Genomic DNA, 19,734 nt, shown 5'->3' with positions numbered 1-19,734 from the left:
GAAAGCATAATTAAGCATTTGTTAATAGCACTTACATATGCAATGCTGAGTTTTATGTGCAGTCTGATTAAAACAAGGGCAAATCAGACCCAAGGGTGACTCATTCCTTTTACGATTGGTCTTTCAGAGAAAAGTAGTCCTGGAAATTCTAGATAGTCAATGTCTAACTCAAAATAAGACCTTCAGTAGAAAGAGCAGAGTGTCTGATTTAATGTCAAAGACACAGGCAAAAGATTCAGACTAAGCAAATTTAAATAATTCAGAAAATGAGATTTTAGCTTAATATCCAACATAGAAATGAGCTTTACTTTTTTTTCTGGCTGTCTATTGTCACAGAGTCTGGTAAATAACAGAAGCACAAAGATCCCCTACAGCGAGAATCACACTGTCCCATCACACAAAGAACAAGATCAGTTGTGCACATGGGTTGTTCATCCAGTAGATGGCAGAGTTTAACTTGCATAAACAAAAATTTTCCAGCATCATCACTTTGTATTTGTTAATCTCAAAGCTTTTTAGTAGGAGGATCAATTAAAATGTGAAGACAATGCAGAGTCTAGAAGATAATGAATGACTTAATCAGCTCGCCAATGAATACATTTAAACCCCACGCTTATCTAATTAACCGGCTGAACTGCACATAAACGAAAAGTCAAACTGCCCACCTTTCTCCTCCTCTCTCCCTGCCCCCTTCCCTTCCTCTCTCCCCATTACTCTCGCACTCCCTCTTTATCTTTAACATCCCACCAGAAGCTGTGAATGGTAGACAGCTCCTCGTACGCTTTTCCGCCCCACTGGTTGGAGGCTGAGGAGAGCGCACGGCTACAGCCAGAGATCCTCTGTTGTCACGTTAAAAAAAAAGAAAGAAAAAACAAAAAGAAAAAAAAGAAAAACTGGAGGACAAGTGGAGATTTTTCAGTAAAAGGAACAAGCACAAAAGCACACATGATTTTTTTTCTTTTTTTTTCCTTTTTGGAACAACTCATAGGATTGTCTGTGCGCGCTGAAGTGACCATGGCGCATTTTACGCACTGCAGATAACCGCTCTTTTTGGAGGCTACAACAAACACAACATGGATTAAACTGTAAGCATTGTTCCATTTACTCCAGCTGAGCTGAAATGGCGGCACTTCGTAGAAAATTTGGAGAGGACTACCAGGTGGTTAACACAAATCGGGCCAGCACTTTTTCAGCTCCGGTCAAGAAGAAACGCCAACGCTTCGTGGAGAAGAACGGGCGCTGCAACGTTCAGCACGGAAACCTCGGCGGGGAGACCAGCAGGTACCTCTCTGACCTGTTCACCACTTTGGTGGACCTGAAGTGGCGATGGAACTTACTCATCTTCATCCTAACTTACACCATCGCGTGGCTGGTCATGGCATCCATGTGGTGGATCATTGCTTACATTAGGGGAGATCTTAATCACGGTCATGACTCGTCCTACACCCCCTGCGTGGCCAATGTTTACAACTTCCCCTCAGCTTTCCTGTTTTTCATTGAGACTGAAGCCACGATCGGTTACGGCTACCGGTACATTACAGAGAAGTGTCCGGAGGGCATCATCCTGTTCTTGTTCCAGTCGCTGCTGGGCTCCATTGTGGACGCGTTCCTCATCGGTTGTATGTTCATAAAAATGTCCCAACCTAAGAAACGCGCAGAGACGCTCATGTTCAGCCAGGACGCAGTGATTTCACAGCGAGACGGCAAACTGTGCCTCATGTTCCGCGTGGGCAACCTGCGGAACAGCCACATGGTGTCCGCACAGATCAGGTGCAAGCTCATAAAGGTAAGAAATAGGAGATGATATCAGCACCTTAAAACTATAAGTGGAACCCTGCAGTGTTGAAGCAGAGTTTGCGTGCAGTTCCACGTTTCGCCAATAAAGCAATCAAAAGGTAACATTGAATTAAAAGATTAATGCAAACAAGTTTTATTTATTCTCGCTTATAAGGCTGATTACAGCTGAACTGTGTCGGCAGCACCATTTTACTTTCAAATCTGGCACACAGTCAGCTAATGCAAACCACAGAAGCTCTCATAAAAAAGAGATTTTTCTTCTTTTTGCAGCATGGCTGCACTTTAGACAGTTTGTATCTCTTCTCTTCACTTTATCATATTATGAACCCACGAGGAAAAGGACACAGCCGCAAATTGCACATCTAAGGTTAAAATGAAACATTTTTTAATCCACGTTTTCATTGTAAGCAGGCCCTGCTACACATATCCGCCTTGTTTAACAAAGCATGGCTTAAAGTGGCATTACCATAATCCCCTCCAGATGCTGGATGGTGAGGCTGAGTGGCAGCTAGGTAGGGGCACCTCAAAGCACTGAGATAAGAGAGCAAAGACAGTGCTGGCTGTTTGTTGGGATCGCTGCAGCGTGGATGATCGACTCTGTGTCCAGCGTCAGCTCCTCCTCAGCTGGTGACAGATAGGGTTGTATCAGTAAGTGGATGTGACAGAGAGAGGCACCGCTTTAGGAAGAAAGTTTAGCTCAGTGAGCCAGTGGTGAGAGGGCAAAAAGACACTTCTGGGAGAATGTTAAGCCAAAAAGTGTACCTACCCCTCCACCCAATTTTCTCCCTTTTATTATTATTTTTTATACTTTAAAAAAAATAAATTACTCAGGAATCTAAAATGTGTACCCAAATGAAACCCTCAGGTTGCTTTGGGTTTCATTCCTCACCATTAAAGAAGAGTTCAGCAGATTTTTAGCAGTAAATGCAGCTAATGAACCTCACACACTGAAAACAAGCAGCAATGCAGAAAATTACCACCAACAGCAGCAAGGTCCATTGACTCCTCTTTTAATTACCATAATAGAGCTCCTCTCAGCCACATCCATGTTCAGTGAGCAAAAAGGGGCCATAAAGAAGACAAACAGCATTAGTGAGGTGCTTGGAGCTTGTTTATGTCCATGTTCTCCTCCACACAGTCACATCCAGCACAGAGTTGGTCAGCTTAATAGTGCGTGCAGGCAGGCAGAGAGGGAGGTGGGGAGGACCGAGCTTCCACACTTCCAATCATGGAGGAGGTGAACAGTTTTATAGGCATGAAGTACAATCACACAGCTGCATTACATTTCCCCATTTCTCCTTAAGACTGTTGATATAAACTCCAGCTGTCCATGAGCCTGTAAAATGGTAAAAGTGTTGAATTTGTCTTTTCTTCTTTTAAAAAAACAGCATTACACAGGAGATTTGAGTAACTGAAGCTCATCTTTTTTTTTTTTTTTTGTCTTGAACCCAGCAGTGTTTCATCTTCCTTCTAGGAATAAAAGACATACAAACAGCATAAAATCCAACCCCTTTTTGCAACTCCACATCAGATGTGTGCTCTTCCTTGCTGTGACAAACAAATACATCATCCACTGTGTCCTCCTTAGTATCTTTTATTTCTGCTCCAGGGCTTTGTACTCTAACCTTGTTCTTTCGCTTCAGAGACTCTCAGAAGCTCTGCAAGTGTAGACCACAAAAAAAAACAAAAAAAAAACAATAAAAACTAAAAGCACAGAGAAAAATCATGTGAGTCACTGCAGAGACAAAGATACTGTTAAGGATGTAAAAATCCTTTAAATATTACATATCACATGCAATGCTTAGATTAAGAAATATTTTAATCTGGATTCTTGCGGTGCAGTCCCTGTGGAGGGATGTTGGAGGTGCTGTTGAGCTGCAGCCCTCATTCAGTCACGCTGCATCAAAAATATTCATACTGTGTGTAGATAGGAACACTGCAAGGGACAATGAGAGTTTAAGAAATTGGATGCATCTTAAAAACAAAATAAATGAGCACCTCTTAAGCTCTAATATCAATTTAAACAATTCAAAATGCGAAAATATTTAAGTAATGTCTGAAACTTTTGTTTGTGTTTTGAGCTGAACTGACTGCAGTTAACTTTAGTCACAGTTGTTGCTCCTGTTTCTTCTTCACATATGTAAATATGAGTAAAAAACGCTTTGGATATTTGTAGAAGACGGATTCAGTTTCACCATCTAAACCTCTCTGACTCAGGTCTCCTCTTGTCTGATATGCTGAGCACATCATTTACAAACTCAGCTCTGCTGGTTCAGTCTGAAAGCTGTCAAGAAATAATCACTTTTCTCCACTTTGAAGAACTAAATTATAGCCAATTTGTGGTAAAAACAAAACATCTGCGTTGCTTGTTCAAATCTAAACTGCATAAAACATCATTTGCACAACACAAAACTGACTTCTTTGCATCTACATGTTTTCAGGATTTAGTTGATAAATTGCAGCTTTTCTTCTCCCTCAGTGTTTAGCTATATGGGTACATCCCAATTCTCCGATTAGACGCTTCATCTGCCAACAGCCTTCATTTCTGTGAAACGTACAAAAGCTGTAGTTTATTTACGGTGGACATAATTAAAGAAAATAACAGCTTTCAATAGATAGATGAACTATGAGAAAGTTAATGTGGTTCAAAAGTAGCTTATGCTTCTAACTGGCCAATAACACCCAATTTAATTCCACTTTTTTGCCATGCTTCTTAAATAACAGACTAAAAGTTTAAACACTTGGACATATATATAACTTCATTAAACAATAAAAAACGACAATGCTGCCTTTACATGTTGTCTGTGTGTATAGTGGCTGAGCAGTGAAGTCGGACACAGACTGAGTGCTGTAGAATCGCAGGTGTAACCTCCATTTAGACATATAAGAACATAAAGAGTTTATGATGCAATTAGTATCTGAGCAACACTAAGAGGAAAACTTAAGAGAAGCCTGTTTTTAGTGTCCATTACTTCTAAACAACGGTTAACATAAGCAACCACCATTATTTTGTTTTATGCAGGCTTGTTGCTGTGATGTAGGGAGAAAGGCAAACAGCACTCTTTATGTAGCGACAAGCCTGTCATTATTCTGCGTGTCGACTAAAATAAGCACCATAGCACACTTGTAATGTGTGGATAATGCAGACAGAAGAGCTCTGCTGTGTAGGATAAAAGCACCAGTCTTTCACCACTCTGACTGCAATCCACAGACTCACTGACCTTTGGTTTGAAGTGGGCCTGTGGCCATCTGCCCACGCCTGCATGAAGAGTTTTGGTTTTCCCTTTCTCGTTGGTGATACCCAGGAAACCGGAGACGGCTGTTTGGCTGGGTTTTAGCTCAAACTGCTAACATACTCTGCAGAGCAGTGCAGCAATCTGCTGCTCTATAAATGTGCATCATAGGGTCGATGGAGGAGACATTCTGCACATGGAGTTAGTTGCAAGAACATTGTAACTGGGACAATCCTGCCATCTTAAATATGAAAAATAGTTTTTTATTCACACATGGGAGTAAGTGAAGTTATATTTGTTTATTATATTCTGGCATTTTTAACTTGAATTAATCAGATGAAAAAAAACAAGATTAAATGATTGAAGGAATAAATTTTGACTGAAAAGTTAAAACCACTTGTTTGCACTGCTGTGTTTGACGCATCAGAGCCTTGCTGTGCTGTAGCGGATGATTGCTTGATGACAGGATGCAGAAAGCATGGTGACACAGCCCAATGGGAGCTGTCATCCAAAGCTCACCGTGAGCAGCTGACACGTAGCTTTGCTGGGCATCCATGACGGCCTCGGAGGGCATCCTAGTGGAACATCCTTACAGAAATTATGACTCTGTTTTTTTCTCTGAGGATGGATAGAGGATGTGTGTGGAAGAAATTGATAAAAAAGGAATGGAAAGTGCTCAGAGGGGTTGAGAGAAGGGAAAAAAACCACTTAAGAGATTTTTTTCCCCCAATATTTTCCTTGCACATCTCCACAGAGGATTTCACAGATAGCTACAGAGTCACTAAAACTAGAATTGATTTCCTTTTTTTCGTGTATCAGATGATCAGGGGGGCTGAAGTGAGGCCTTGATGCTTTGCAGTCATTGATTAGTGAGCCTGAGAGCCAGAAAACCTTCCGGGCCTCTCATGCTGCACTCTCTCTTTTTGTTTGTTTGAATAATTCTACACAGGCTTTTGCAGGTGTGCACATTAAAAAACATACAAGCATATAAAATTATACAGCCCTTGGTCTCCTAGCGAAGAGTTCTCTCTGATGCATCCAAACCCTGTTATTTAATTTAAATTACACTGTTTTCATATAATGGTGAAAGAACCAAAGTGCTGTATTTACAATAATGCATTTTAAAAGTAAAATAGGAGTGTATGCGGGAGTCCGATTCTCTCGTTCCTGTGGATATTTTCTCCTACGCACCTGCTCTGAAAGTGTACATGAACCTTTACAGTCGAGATTTAAATGCACAGATACTAAAATGCAGCTTCATTATTTCTCTGTAAAGAAGCCTTAGTATAGTATTTTCCACAGTATCACTGTATAGTAACACTGCAACAACAATGCAATACTATCTCTGCCCACCTCTGCCACTTTTTTGGGAAAAAGGGGAAATACCAAAAGGATATACAATCAGCATATATTATTTTTTAATCTTTAAACTGCCAGGAAGACAAAATTATGATTATAAAGGGGGGCAGGAATAAATAAGTTTTTACTTCATCCTGCTCCTTTTCGGACGCTATAGTAACTGTTACTTTTTCTTTAATCTGATGATTCATTTATGTTATTTTTTTTGTTCGAAATAAAGAAATATTAGTCAATCAACCAATCAATCAAAATTTGGTGTCATTCAAGTCTCTACAGGACCTTATCAGTACAGTTTTACACATCACTGCATGCCCAAATCTGTCCAATAACCAATTTAAAATATCATAAAACAGAAGGTGATCACGGCCTGTTTCTGCAACACTAAATTATGAACCTTTTACGGAGGGAAATTAAAGTGCATAATGTAGTTTAGTTGTTTAATCATGACCATAAAATACTCTATAAAAATAATTGGGGCAACTTTCTCATCTGAAAAAAGTTTCCTAAACTTCTGATGGATATTTGGCATCTCTGTCTGCTTTGCTAGTTAAAGTGTGGGCGATAATTAGCCAAATAAAACAGGAATGATCCATGTTTATCTTTTGGCTCAAGACTGAGTTATGTGTGTGAACAGATGTCTCATTAATGTTCCTGTCGGTGCTACAGCAAGGCCCCATTTAAACCTGAAACTCCTCTTTTCTTTGTGGCCTTCTGTTCAGTCTCAGTGGACATTTTCACACCCAAAAAGAAAAAAACATATCTGTTCAGTCACGCTCTCCCTGAGTGAATAAAACTGAAAAATGCCAGCCTTTTTGATTCACCGGTGGCTCAGAGCCTCTCCATGATGATCAAACAGCAGGTGTTATCAACTTAAATAGCTGCAACAAAGCAGTGATGGCAGTTTCATGAACAGGTAGCTTTTATGATGTGTAATTAAGTTTCTTTTTCACTTCTCTGAAAGATATTTGTTGGCTACAAGTTTATTTAGCGTTTAGAGTTGGTGAAGTGATACAAAGTTGTGGCAAGTTCCTACAACATGCAGTTTATATTGGCTGTGTGAGATAATTGATTTTGTGTGACGAGTGCTGATCAATGCGTTGCCTGTTTTGTCAGTTAATTGAATAATAAAAATAAAATGAATAATTATAATAATATTTACAGCACAGTGTTACATACATGTGTAAATTCAGTATGTCTTCACCAGATTTTATTATATAGCCGCATAATATGTTTAAATTACAACTAAAATAAAAAATAAATATCAAAAACCACTGCTATAACAATTAAACATAGTCTATTAGGTGATGTTGGGAAACATAAGCTTTATCTTTTCTTTTTGTGTGTGTGTGTATCTGATCCAATAATGTATTTTATTTTTCATTCCTATTGTAAAGCACTTTGTGGTTTTTATCTGTGAAAGGTGCTATATAAATAAAATTCCCTTTCTTAAAACTACAATAACAATAACAACAATAATGATAAAAAAAAATAATAGTAATAATAATAGCTTTATATAGCACTTTTCAAGGAACCCAAAGTGCTTTACAGTGAATCCATTATCCATTCCCGCTTGGTGCTGGTAAGCGATAAAAGTTCCAATCTGAACAGCAGGACAAAGCTGATTTCCCAGTGGAAGCTTCTGTGGTGCTGCTATGTAACTTCAGCATGTAATTCATTGTGAAATAAGTTGTTTTTATTTAATACACCTGTGAGATCAGGTTGATGCCAGATTGTCTGCTTCATTTAGTTTAACTCGCATTTAATTTGTCTTTGGAAGCATGTGGTGAAATGTTAGGCTGGTCTCTTCTTATTAAATGTACTGATCAGGCTGATGATATCCAGCAGATAAAAGTCAGTGGGATTCGACTGACTACTGGTGTGCAGAGAAACTTCTCCACTTCCTTTTCTTCTGAGAATACTGATTGATGGCGGTCTGGCAGACCAGACTGGAGTTAAATTGGAAGATCAGGACACTTAGTCTGTAATCAATTTTATCTATAACCTGTATTTATCCAGGATCATGCATTAAACCTTCTAAAATTCTCCTTTGTAGAGAGTGAAGAAAAACATGTTAACTTGCTAATAATAATAATAATAGAGCTGAATCTGAAGGTTAGCAAGCAATAAGATGTGAGGGCTGAAACTGCTCAACAAAACTGTTTTAATCTTGTTCATCTTCTAAACAATTTCCTGGAAAACATGGTAGAAAATGAATAAAGAGTCCTTGCCTTCAGATATCAGAGCTCCTGAAGAAAAATCTGTTCATTTGTTGGGACAGCATGCCAAATCTACAAGGGAAAACAAACAACGCAGACAAGCTCTGTGCAGGGAGGAGTGTAGTACAATGCCCACGGGGATGTACGAGGAGCTTTGCCTGTCAGTATTTGCAGACAGTCATCCATCGTCCTAATTCTAAGCGACAAAGAGAGAAAGTGAAATGTAGAATTTCCCTAAGCTAGTGCAAGATAACCCACATGGGAGAATGATGCTAAACAGTATTGAGTGCCCAACATATGAACAATTCCCCATCCGAGGTGACGACCCTCCTCCAACTTGAATCCCGAGGAGCATCTCATTGAAATGCACAGGAGAAAGAAGGCAATGCAAAGCCAGAAAACACTGCTCACACCTCATTCGAGGTTTCTATTTCAGCAGGGTTAAACCCCAGGGTAACATCACAATCAGCTCAGGGTTAAACTGGACTCAGTACAAGTTGCAGTGTGAATGAAACTTGAGGGAAAAAGACTCAAACATATAAAGTGAAATCTACAGAAGTTTCTTACCAGCTGCGATTTAATTACACCTGCTGTGTGTTTGTGTGTGTTTGTAGCATCAACTTGCACAAACTTGCTCTTTTACAGATGTCTTACGTTTCTCGGTGGACAGATTTTGTCAACACCAACACATCAACATAAAACTTTATAGGTGTGATTAAGATCTAGTCGATGTTATTTTTGGCAGTTTTATGACTGATAAGTGATCAACCCAAATCCAGATGAGCTGTCAACACAACACGAGCAGATGTGCCATTAGTGCAACGTTTTTTCCCCCAAACCCTGTAGAGTCTTATCATTTTCAGACAGGCAGGTATAAAAAACACAAGGATAATTTAATGGTACCTGAGCTAGAAAAGAGAAACCAAACAACTCTAAAGAGTCCGGGAACAAAAAGGAGACGTCCAACAAAAGTCTAACCCACAAACATTCAGAGACTGAATGAATACAAGCCAAAAGAAAACAGGTAAAAATGCAATCACCACATTTTCTACGAGCTTAATAGAAAGTAGGTGTAGTAAAAACTATGTCAGCTTGTAAATGGAGGTCTGTTGTGATTTCACAAGGTGTCTACTTTATCAAGAAAACTGAGAACACTTTACAACAAGGTACATTTTTTCAGATAACTATCAGATAATTCTTATATTATCTGATCATTATCTAAAAAAAGTGTATCTTATTTTAAAGTGTCTCAGGAAACTTAATTACTACTATTTACAGTTAATTAGCTCTACTTGAAGTAATAATCGCATGTGCGGATGAATGAAACAGTTCTGTAAATCAATTCTACCTTCATAAAGGATTTATGTAATAAAGGCAGACATAAAAACAAGTTTCTGTGTAAGGTAGAGGTATGAGTGCATCTAGGTGGCAGAAAGCAGCTCTAAAACCAGTTTGTTTGGAAGATCAAGCTCCTAGATTATGGATCCAGGCCAGTAAAAGAGCAGCTGGAGATCCTGTGAGTCTCAAGGGCGGTAAAATCTCTACAGCTGAGCCCACTTCAGGATTTAAAATGCAAAACTCTGATCCTGTGTCAACACACTTATCTGCCTAACCACCTTCAGACGAAAGTCGCTTTGGAGAAAAGCATCTGTTAAATGACTGCAGAATAGAATATTGACAAAATTTGGGAAATAAAGTAAAAATTTTAAGAGGAATCTGTGTCTATTGTTGTATTAAATATTTCAACTGCTCAGCTGTCAGTGGTTGCTGTCTGTGATTTTCCTCCTCATTATGATCCATATGTAGAATGATGAATGATCCTGACTGCAGGCAGGCCAGTTGTGCAGAACGAAGTGCGGCATTATCCTGCAGAAAATTTAATTATTTGCCTCTAGTGTTCCATGTTCCAGTCTTAATCCTCAAGACCCACTGCCTCCATGTTTTAAATGTTTCCATGCTTAATTCAAACATATGGAGCTGCTTATAAGGTTGTCATTAAGTTATTTACTCCTTTTATACCCAATCCTGACACCCTCACCTGTCTCTTGATGTAGAATCTTTCCTAGTGTTAATTTCTATAAGCTTTTCTGTTTCTCTTCATCTCTCTACCAACTTCTTTTGAGTGTACTGCTTCATCAAGTTCTGAATGTTTTCAATAATTTAAGTTACTAAGTAAAACTAAGATTTACAGAACACAATAAGGAAATATTTAAATGCATATCAGTTAGTAAGACAAGTAGAGATGATTTGCTAAAGTTTTCCTCCCCTTTCTCTTTTCACTCGGAGTACAAAAACCATATCTAGTCAAGCTTAGAACTTTCACATAAGTTTGGAGGGATGTCAGAAATTAATTAAAAGTTCATTAATTTTCTTCAAACTTAAGCTGTTAGCATGCTCATCTAACCACCCACAACATCAGTACTGTTTGAATTCAGGCCACCGTTGCCAGTTTAAAGTTTTGTGCTCCAGAGATTTACTGCAGAAAAATAAGGATTCATAGTTGACAAAAAGCTCAGAGACGGGCTGAGACTGTATGTTTATCTGTGTGGGAGCTCATAATGAAGCTGTGTGCATGTCTAGGTGGGTGGCTGCTGCATGATAAATCCCAAGAAATTGGTTAGAAATTGAGAAAAAAAAAAGAAAGAAAAAGACAAAATGGCATAAAAATCAGCAGTTTTTGGTAAAATATGAGATAAAATCAAGTAGATTTTTTTAAATCAAACTGCTACCTTTTAACTGAAGAGTAGATTTGTGCTGTTAATATCCTGTTGGTGCATTTTAAGAATATTAGATATTAATGAAAAAACTGAAAACTAAGAAGATGAAAAAAGAAAAGTTGAACAGACTGATATGACAGAATCTGAAAGGAAAACAAGAAGAAAATACATCCAGGAAATCAGAGCTGGGCTCCTACATCATCTGGACAATTAAATGTTTCTGCATCAGTGAACTCGCTGTGGGCAATTCCTGTCTGAACATGATTGTCTCATACGTGCAAGTTCTGCAAGAAATCAACATGGAGCACCAAGTCTTTAGCTACGGCTAACAGGACACCAATGGAAAACAAAGAGAACAGAGAGACATTTCTATAAATTAAAAGTTTTAAAACTCAAGCAGTTTAACGAAGTCTCTTAGTTTTTTTTAAACAACTCACAATTCTGCTCCAATCCCAAAATACCAACTACAAGGCAGCAGAAAAGTAACAGAAAGCTTTGAAAAGTGCAAACATACTGTGAATCTCTCATAAAGTAATTCCCAGCAGTAATTCCTGACAGACCGGGTGATAGGATAATCCAGGCAGCCATTGCGCACCAACACATAGCAATCTGGATATTTTTCTGTATGAACAAGCAATATACAAAATGTTTACTTGAATCATTATGATATTGTTGAGATTTTAGTTGTTTTAGGAGTCAAATATTAGCTCTTCCGGCCCCATCCTGAGCAGCTCTTAGCTTAGCTCCTCATTAGAATTCCTCCCTGACTCTCCAACCTTAATCTCACTGCTGTCTGCTACAGATAAGGTAGTAAAGGCTCATAAGTACTTTATACAAACCAACCTCAAACAACAAAATATCCCTGTAGGGTCCTACTTAAATGTCTAGAAGTCCTCTGTGGTCTGAGACCAATTTTATTCAGATACATTTAAACGTTGCACGTTTAAACTGAAACCCGGAAGGTCTCAAAGATGTAGAAACTGTTCAACAACCACGCCAACTATATCTATTTTAAAAAGAAGCACTTGTATTTAAGATGTCAATAATGTCAGTTTCAACTTATTTGATGTATGATACATGCATTAGTTGATTTTAACTGTGATAAGATTTTAAAACTTCTGCCTCGGGACTGAAGAACTAAATTGACCTGGATAGGATGAAAGCAGAAGAAGAAACTCTTACCATGTATTGCAATAACATGAATCTCAGCCTCTCTTTTATGTCTGCTTCCTCTTCTCCCTCTTCCTTTTCTCACTTTTTCCCTCCAGTCTCGTCAGACCCCCGAGGGCGAGTTCCTGCCTCTGGACCAGTGTGAGCTGGATGTTGGTTTTGGGACGGGTGCAGACCAGCTTTTCCTGGTGTCCCCTCTCACCATTTGCCATGAAATAAATCCCAAAAGCCCCTTTTTCGACTTATCGCAGCGCTCTCTCATGAATGAACAGTTTGAGATTGTCGTTATACTGGAGGGCATCGTGGAGACCACTGGTGAGGAGTCTGTTCCCATCACATCTTGACATCATGATTCTTTTCTGTTTCCTCACTCCAAGTCCAAATTTAATTAACATTAATGCACACAACAATGCTGTGAAAACAAACTCTAGACTCTGAAATCTAATTTTCTCACCAGTTCTAGTTTTGCATTTCTCAGTAGAGCTTGAAGGAAGAAGATAACAACAAATGTGAATAATTTTCTTATTGAATTATGAGGTATTTTTCATTCCTGCAAAATCACTTTATACCGGCTTTATGCATAAAAGTCTGTAGTCATACATGCATGTGTCACAGTGATGAATGAGCTGAGGTTTTAGTCAAACTTATGCATTTTTCTGATGATACCTGCGAGCAGAGGTTGGTACACAGCCTGTTAACTACAGGCAGCCATGCTGGAGACGCCTCAGCAGCAGCACTGCTCTCCCTGTTGCATATTTAACAGAATGATTCTTCCCTAAAGTCCAATACAAATAAATCCATCTCCTCCTTTTCTTTTCAGCTCTGCCTCTATCCATTCCCTATTACTCACACTCTGTTACTGTTGTAGGAGCATACACAGGGATGAATAGGCTCAGAGCAGGAGAGAGGAAGGGAGGGATAAGCAGGGAAGCAGAGAGGCAGGCAAGCAGCCTAGTCTGTGCTCTACTGGTAATACCATTTATCAGGCTGCAGCCAGAAGTTTGAGGAGCAGAGGAGGGAACTTCCTGTCATCCTTACACTAACACAATGCCCTTTTACCACAACCCTTAAACAATCATCCCTGCACAACCAGCTCTTCTGACACAGTTGTCTCCTCAACCCGTTGCAGCAGACTTGACAGATTACCACTCAATAATACTTAAAAGTTTTAAGTTATGTCTTAAATATATTTTCACGTTTTCTACACTAAGAAAAACTTTTTAAATAGCATAAAAGAAGACAACTAAATCAATCCCAGGTAATCCTCCCATCAGTTGAGTCCCAACTTGGAAAGATGTACTGAAATCAGAAAATCACTTCATGCCAGACTGACTCACCAGAAGTAAATGCCAAAGATACACACCTAAAACACCTAAAAACCAACAGACAAAGAGACAACAACAAAAATATATAGCAAGAGATGCACTTCATGTATGACACACTGTACGGCAGCGATCTTTGGTAAATACACATTGGCACAAATAGCAAATCAGCCAATCGCATGGCAGCAGCTCAATGCATTTAGACACGGCCAAGAAGACTTGCTATGTTCAAACCAAGCATCAGAATAAGGAAGTGGATTAAGTGGCTCAAGATTAAGTGACGTTGAATGTGGCATGGTTGTCGGTCTGAGTATTTCAGAAACTGTTGATCTACTGGGATTTTCACACACAACCATCTCTAGGGTTTACAGAGACTGGTCTGTGAAAGAGGAAATATTCAGTAAGCAGCAGGTGTCTGGACCAAAATGTCTTGTTAATGTCAGAGGTAAGAGGAGAATGGCAGACTGGTTGGAATTGTCAGAAAGACAACTTTAACCCAAATAAATACTGGTTCCAACCAAGGTATGCAGAATACCATCTCTGAATGCACAACATGTGGAGCCTTGAAGTAGATGTGCTACAGCAGCAGAAAACCAGACTCGGTAACTCTCCTGCTGGCTAAGAACGGGAAGCTGTGGCTACAATTCATGTATACACAAATATCCATCAATGTGGACCAAAATCTCAAAAAAATGTTTGTAACACCTTCCCTGGTGTATTAGTCTAACTCTCTTCTTCAGATTGTGTCTGTTTTTTTTAAATAAAGAAAACAATTAATACACCATTACTCCCTTTTCAAGCAGCATGTATTGATTATATCCCACCATCTCCAGTCACATTGTCAGTTGAGGCAGGAAATCTCTGGCAGAATTGTAATGACTATAAGAGCGATTTTCTGTTATTAGTCATTTAAATGTAATATATTTTGTTAATCACTCAGTGCTCTCATAAAGGTTTCCTTTTTTGCATTGTGCATCCAGCTCTCACATTATCATGTAAAGACAGATAGATGGAAATAATTTGAGTTTTGGGGGAAAGTTGAGTGAAATTACTTTAATTCATTATTCTCTGTGATAAAAACCAGTTATCTAATCAGATGCTTGTCTGACATCAAGCTGAACTGTCAAGTCATTGCACTTCATTAAATCAGATTAAGTAGCAACCAGTTGTTAATCAAATTCACTTGATTAACTGATTATCTGCAAGTGTGAACACCTCTATAAACATAAAAGTTTTAGAAGTTTGCTGGTTTGGAGCATTTAAATGTGTGTTAACACAATAAAGAGGATAGATATCCGTCATGATTTTTGAGAAGAAAATGTTTCTATGCGTCGGTTTGAGAAGGATTCTCATGTCATTTGCAGTTTTGTCAAAAGATGATTTATAAGTGGAAACCATTTAGGACAGTTGTCAGAAGTGGACATTCCAGCAAGCTCAACTTAATTTCAGACTATGCAATTCCCAGAAAAACAACAGCTAAATAGAACTGCATCTCAGAACCTACAGGCATCAGTTAGCATGTCGAATAAAAGTTTAATACAGTTTATTTAAAAAGACTGAGAGTATGTTTATTTTAGAAGGGCTTCCAGCTGGTGGAAGTGGTCGATGGTGCCCTGGTTCTAGGGGTGTGCGGCTGGAACATTGGGGTGGGTGCTGGCCCACGCCAGGTGGCTATCTGGGGAGACGTGGTCATGGTGCGGGCCCTCTGCCTTGAAGGGTCGTTGCCTCTATCTACTGTATCTTTATCTTCACTTCCTTTATTTCCTGTCCCCTTCGGTCAGGTCCAGCAAGATTACATAAATTCCATTAATCCATATAAATAAGATAAATATACCCATAAAGCTCCTCTTGGCAAACCAAATTTGTTCGGCACAACACAGCAGCCAGACCATCATTCTGTTTGCTACAATGCTGAACAGGGCAAGTTAAAAAAAAATGGCTTCTAGGTGAAGACTTCTCATTAACATGGTTGTGCGGCTTGGACATCATCTCATACCAACTGGCTGAGTGGTCAGGCAACCACCTGGACCTGGACACTTTGCAGTTCATGAGTCAGCCTTAAACTCCTCTAAATACCAAAGTATACCAAATACCAAAGTATTTTTTCTGTCACCTGTCTGACAGCTGAAACTTCAGTGAAATTTGGTCATGCAACAAGACAATAATCCAAAGCACAGCAGTGAATCTACAACAAAATTGCTAAAAAACAAACAAACAAACAAACAAAAGAAAAACAGGTGTTCACCAGTCCAACCTTACACCTATGCTATAGGTTTGGTGTATACCGCTCTGATTTGAAGGTGCTATTTTTGAATCTAAAGTTAGACCAAACAGAATAATCTGCTCAGGGCCCAAGGACAGAAAAAAGGAGATGAGAGCTTGAGCAGAGTTGTTTGTAGACATTTTTGTGTACCATTAGGTCATTTGGCCTTTAATGCTGTGACACATTGATCCCTTCTAGTTTCACTAATCTGCAGACAACAAACACGTAAGAAGAGTAAGCCCTTATTTCAGCTCTAACTTCATCACAGTAGTCACATTCACCTGACAAGTTCACTCAGTTTGTTTGCAGGGTCATCTTGCTCATGGACTTCCAATACCTTGTTGTGCTGATGTCTTTTATTTTTATTCAAGATATAGTGAGTGAATTAGGTGGTTGAAGCCTGAAACATGAAACTAAACTAGCATGCCTAGCAGGCCCTAACCACACAACCCCCTACTTTGGTGATATCAGTGTTGTTTCATGCATTAACAGTCAGCAGAAATACAGCCAATCTACTGGTAAAAGAAGCAGAAAGTGCTGGAAAATGATCTTGCATTCAGTATTGTAAAGCTAAAACTTCAGGCTAAAGCCATATGAAAAATGATCTTTGAATCGATGTAGGACTGTTGAAGGTTTGCAGTAGATGAAGATGAGTACTGAGCTTGGAATAGCATTGAGCTATGACATAATACTGCACATTCCCCTCAGAGGCATGCAATCAGACTCCTACTCTTCAGGAAACAGTTGGGTTTGGCAGAGAAGCTCTTGTTGTAGCAGAGCTATTGGTTCAGAAAAAAACATGGACTAAAAGCTTATTGATCTTGAAAGGGACCTTGAAGCCTATATCTAGCAGACTAACAGAGATGCAACATGACCATTATGTCTGCAGAGAGTTATGGTAAAGACAGAAAGGTAAGGGGAGGACCTTTTGCTTTTCCCACTGATGAAATGACGTTTGCACCGGCATTTACCAAATCAACATAATCCACACTTTTATTAAGAACCATCCATCTAAACTAACAGCAAAAATTTCACAGATAATTTGCTTTAAATTTCAGGCTAAATTTCCCATAAAAATGTCCTTTTCTTTGTGCCATCTTCCTCGTTATTCCTACACAGTACATTAGGCTGATTTGAAAGAAGGAAGGATAAGTTGTGGTAGTAGGTTGTAGGTAGTAGGTAGTAGGTAGTAGGTAGTAGCTTTGTATTTGCATCTATGAGGCAGAAAATGCTTTAACAAAAGAAAAAGTTCAGCTTGGTTTACATTACATACATGTGACTAACATGAACTAAATGATGATGGCCTTTTCAGAACTAAGGAGAGAGAAAAAGCTAATAGGGCAACAAGCTGCCCTTTCATATTCCTCCTCATCAGCTAATAACTGTTTTGTTTTAAGTATATTTAACAATATTTTTAATGACCTGTAATCCTCTTCTAGGTATGACATGCCAGGCACGGACATCATACACCGAGGATGAGGTGTTATGGGGCCATCGTTTTCTGCCAGTGATGTCTCTGGAGGAAGGCTTTTTCAGGGTGGACTACTCTCAGTTCCACAGCACATTTGAGGTGCCAACACCACCATATAGTGTCAAAGAGCATGAGGAGAAGAATTCACTGCCCTCCCCTCTGTCCACTCCCACCCCCGCACTAACTGAGAGCCACGGTGCCCGACGTGACCGGGTGTTTTCTGTGGATTGCATCAACACAACAGAGGAAAGGGGCCATCAGGGAGGGACTGGAGGCCGTCTGCCGAGCAAGCTGCAGAGGATGAGTTCATCCGGAAAAGAGGACCTACAGAGGAAGGTGCTTTTGCTCAGCTCCCAGCACTCAGAGAAAGCCTGCAGCACGGGGGACCTCCCCATGAAACTGCAGCGCCTCAGCTCCTCAAGCAGTCCGGTGGCACAGGATCGGCTGCAACTCAAGTCCCTGAAGGTGGGCTTTGAGCCCATGACCCAGTCCACTGGAGATCTGTACCAACGCAGCCCCCCAACCTCTCTGGCGCCTGCTCCAGTCCCAATGCACAGCCCTCTTCTGTCAGCTGGTGCGAGGCTGGAGGACAACCTGCCACCTAAACTACGGAAGATGAATGCAGACCGCTAAAACCAAACCACATAGCAGACGAACAAGAGGACTCGCACATAGAACCAGAATCGGAGACGTAGGAGGCTTTCACATGGGGGGCATAAAAAGACAGAAAAGAGAGGCTTACTGACAATTAATCTTCTCTAATTTCTTTTCTTGACAAAAACAACCTTTACTGGAATTACTGTGATTTTGTTTAATAGCAGAAGCATTCATGCAGACTTGTGTTACACCCAAAGACTCAAGAAAACAAAAAACTTCATGCATACTGCAAACTTTCATCACACTATCATTCTGCCAGACTTGTGCATGTCTTCACTATTGTTTAACTTAAGCAGCACTATACTTAATATTCAATCTTAGTTTTAATCAAATATAACTTATACAAAGATGATAATAAATGCTCTTTAATCTTTATATTGTGTTTTGCTTTTTGTCCAACCTGACAGTTTTATCCAGATGTCAATATGTATTCCTTGGTGCAATGCCGCACAGTTTTTACTGGCTCAATAATGGCTGCATTTAAATCCAATGAGGGGCAACTAAACCTGACAAGAGAAAGAAAAATATAAGGAACAAGAAACAGAAATAGAAATATGCATTTGAATATTAAAAGTAGTTTATTTGTTGTGGTAATGACATATTTACTTACAAGACCTTTTATATAGAACTATGGGAGTGCCACAAAAAAAAAAAAAAATCTAAAAAATAATAACAAAATAAATGAGAAAAAAATGCACACACATAAATAAAACTATAAATACAATATGTATAGTAAATAAACAAATATACCAAGCACTTCTTTAAGTTCTATTTTTTATGTGATTTCATTATATCTATTTTTATATTTGTACTTATATGTTTTGTCCTTAGATTTCTTTTTATTATTATTTAATTGATTTCACATTATTTTATTCTTTTTAATTTGAAAAGAACAGAAAAAATATTTAGTTATAAATATATTTACAAAATATATATTGAAATATCTAATAAAATAATTAGAAATTGTCTGTTTTTCTATATTTATTTATCTGAATCTTTCCACATTTATTTATGATTTTTATTTATCCATATATTTCATCATTTACTTTTTTGTGGCATTCCAATCCTTCCACATATCAATTGATATTTACTTATTTATTTATTAACCTATTTATTTTTATGTATTTATTAATTTATTTGTTTATAAACTAACATATTATTCATGTTCATATATTTAAATTAATCTGTTCTTAAATGTAATCATCAAATGGTCATTTAGAAATGGTTAACAGTTTTAACAGCAATAGCACTGATCAATTTTAAAAAGTTATGTCATTTTGGGTATTTTCATGTTTATGTTCTTTTTTATTTATTCATGAATTTCTTTGCTTTAATTTATTGAAGATAATGTTCTTATATGTTAGCGAGGCAGGTAGATTTATTCTTTATAGAAAATGAAGAGTGCTCACATTCCACGCAACTGTTTTCTCAGATGTGAGTTCATATTTATTAATTCTTTAACAGACTTTTGGTTTGGGAGATTTTGGCTCTGCAGGCAGCAATTTTTGCAGGATGAAATCTATAACTGC

The 19,734-nt window shown here is 38.6% G+C and overlaps 1 protein-coding gene across 1 annotated transcript; it reads left to right on the top strand.

The window, feature by feature from the left end:
• Positions 1-739: 739 nt before the first annotated feature.
• On the top strand, positions 740-18,580 carry LOC121634554 (G protein-activated inward rectifier potassium channel 1-like). The gene is made up of 3 exons (XM_041977269.1): positions 740-1,786; positions 12,591-12,807; positions 17,517-18,580. Exons 1-3 carry the CDS (start codon positions 1,121-1,123, stop codon positions 18,179-18,181), a joined length of 1,548 nt encoding a protein of 515 aa, XP_041833203.1. The 5' UTR covers positions 740-1,120; the 3' UTR covers positions 18,182-18,580.
• Positions 18,581-19,734: the final 1,154 nt, after the last annotated feature.

This window comes from Melanotaenia boesemani, chromosome 2, assembly GCF_017639745.1.
Source record: "Melanotaenia boesemani isolate fMelBoe1 chromosome 2, fMelBoe1.pri, whole genome shotgun sequence".
Lineage (NCBI taxonomy): Eukaryota > Metazoa > Chordata > Actinopteri > Atheriniformes > Melanotaeniidae > Melanotaenia > Melanotaenia boesemani.
The sequence above is the reverse complement of the archived record's forward strand: the minus strand, read 5'-3'. Positions and strand labels throughout refer to the sequence as shown.